Raw genomic sequence first — 1803 nt, forward strand, 5'->3', positions numbered from 1 at the left:
CCTCGGAGTCCTTAACACAAGGCTTCAGGCAGCCACCACCACCTTATTGGAAATGGCCCTTGAGCTGAAACTCATTTACTATCCCTGTCAGGAAATACTGATGGCACTTAGCAGATGCCCCATAATCACTGGCAACGTAATATGTGGGGACTAGGGGTGGAACATTTCCTGTTATCTCCTAAACCCACCTCTCACAAGCCACTCCTGAGGCTGTCTGGGAGGTGGGCTGGGAATCAAGAGCTTTGTGTTCTTGTCCCACTTCTACCACTAACACTGCGCAAATCATAGACCCTCTTTGGGCCTCAGTTCCCCCATCTGGAAAAGGAGGAGGTAGAATGAGATGAAGACAACGTAAAACTTGGCTCCTCTCTTACATCTGGTTTCTGCCCAGAAGTTGGTGCCAAGGCAGGACAGCTCAGCTCAGGGAGCTGGCAGGACAGGAGGGCACTCACTCTGACTGGCTGTGTAGACGCCGTCAGCGTCAATGGGGTCTTCCTTCACAGTCTGGGAGCCGGAGGAGAACTCAGGAAGGCAGGGCACAAGGGAGCCCAGCACCAGAACGAAACACAAGGCTGCCACCTGGTATTAGAGAGATTGGTGGTCAGATCTGGGGCTGGGAGGGGCTGAAAACCTGGCCACCCCCAACACTCCTCTCCCAAGTGGGTGCAAAAGTCTCAGTATTTTTCCAAGAAAGCAACTCCTAGAGACAACCACCCCCTACACATGGGGTCTCCCACCCTCTCTGAAGGTGGGGGCTACTAGGCCATCCCAGCCCATTGTAGGGGGCTGCCACAGGCTGTGCTCGAAAAAACGGGGAGGTGGCCAATATGGTTATCATCTATAGGGTGGAGGAGTCAGCAAAGGGATAAAGGGGTGGGCAGAGGTGGGGGTGAGGGCTGGAATGAGGGAGGGGGACATATCACTACATCACATCCTCAGTAGGATTCCCAGGAAGATTGGCCAGCAGGAGGAGTCAGGGTGCCCACACGCATCCCTGCCCAGGTCCTGGCTCTGCCACTTGACAGCTGGAGGATCTCAGAGGGCCAGGGGAGTGTTGACCCAGGCGGCAACAGGCTGTACATTTCCAGGAGAGGATGGAAGAGGGACTGGCAGAGGCCTGAACCACAACCCAGACCTTTTGGGTTTCTAGGGATTTGCTCAACCTTTCCCTGACCATCCTTTCCAGAAAGAACCACAGCCATACTTCCCTGAGTCTCCCCAAGCCCTTCACTCCACAGGGTCTGTGGAAGCCGCCTCCTCGAGGAACCTGTCTCATCACCCCTAGCTGGGTTCACTGGTCACTACACGTCTACACCGTGTTGACTGCTCGGGGAAGGCCAAGTTGCAAAGGGCTCCATGGGCTCGGTGAAGGAAGCTGGGGTCTGCTGTAGCCAGCCCACCAGGCACTAGGATGGTTTACCCCAGTGACATTGCCCACCATGTCACCGATCCCTCAAACTCTGCCCAACCCCCTAGAAAGCCAGCCTTGGAGGGAACACCTACCATGAGGCAGGTCCCAGTCTGAGTGGCAGCCATCTTGTAAGGTCTGGAGATCTTGTTGGTGACCAGAGTCTGGAGTTTCTGCAGCTGCTGGAGCAGGGTCCTGAGGAGGGCACAGTGGTCACCTGGCAGGCTCTGACCCGGCAGGCATCTCTGCCTCCTGGAGCTCTCCCGGTTGGGGTGGGAGGAGGAGAGCTGGGCTGGTTCCAGACTTGGCCACCAGGTGCCCATTTCAGTCAAGACAGAAAAGGTCACCTCCTGCTTAGCTCCTCTGCTATGTGGCTCAGGCACCTGGGGCCTGCC

At 56.4% G+C, this 1803-nt stretch overlaps 1 protein-coding gene across 1 annotated transcript in view; it reads right to left on the minus strand.

Annotated features, from left to right (window-relative positions):
• The window catches only part of CREB3L1 (cAMP responsive element binding protein 3-like 1), a 33635-nt gene that overhangs the window by 3205 nt on the left and 28627 nt on the right, over nt 1–1803 (minus strand). The window contains exons 9-10 of the mRNA XM_008570497.1: nt 1504–1603; nt 453–579 (exon numbers count right to left, since the gene is read on the minus strand). Of these exons, the coding sequence (XP_008568719.1) occupies nt 453–579; nt 1504–1603 (227 nt within the window). The remainder of the gene's footprint in view (nt 1–452; nt 580–1503; nt 1604–1803) is intronic.

The sequence above is a fragment of the Galeopterus variegatus genome, unplaced genomic scaffold, assembly GCF_000696425.1.
Source record: "Galeopterus variegatus unplaced genomic scaffold, G_variegatus-3.0.2 Scaffold608, whole genome shotgun sequence".
NCBI classification, from domain to species: domain Eukaryota; kingdom Metazoa; phylum Chordata; class Mammalia; order Dermoptera; family Cynocephalidae; genus Galeopterus; species Galeopterus variegatus.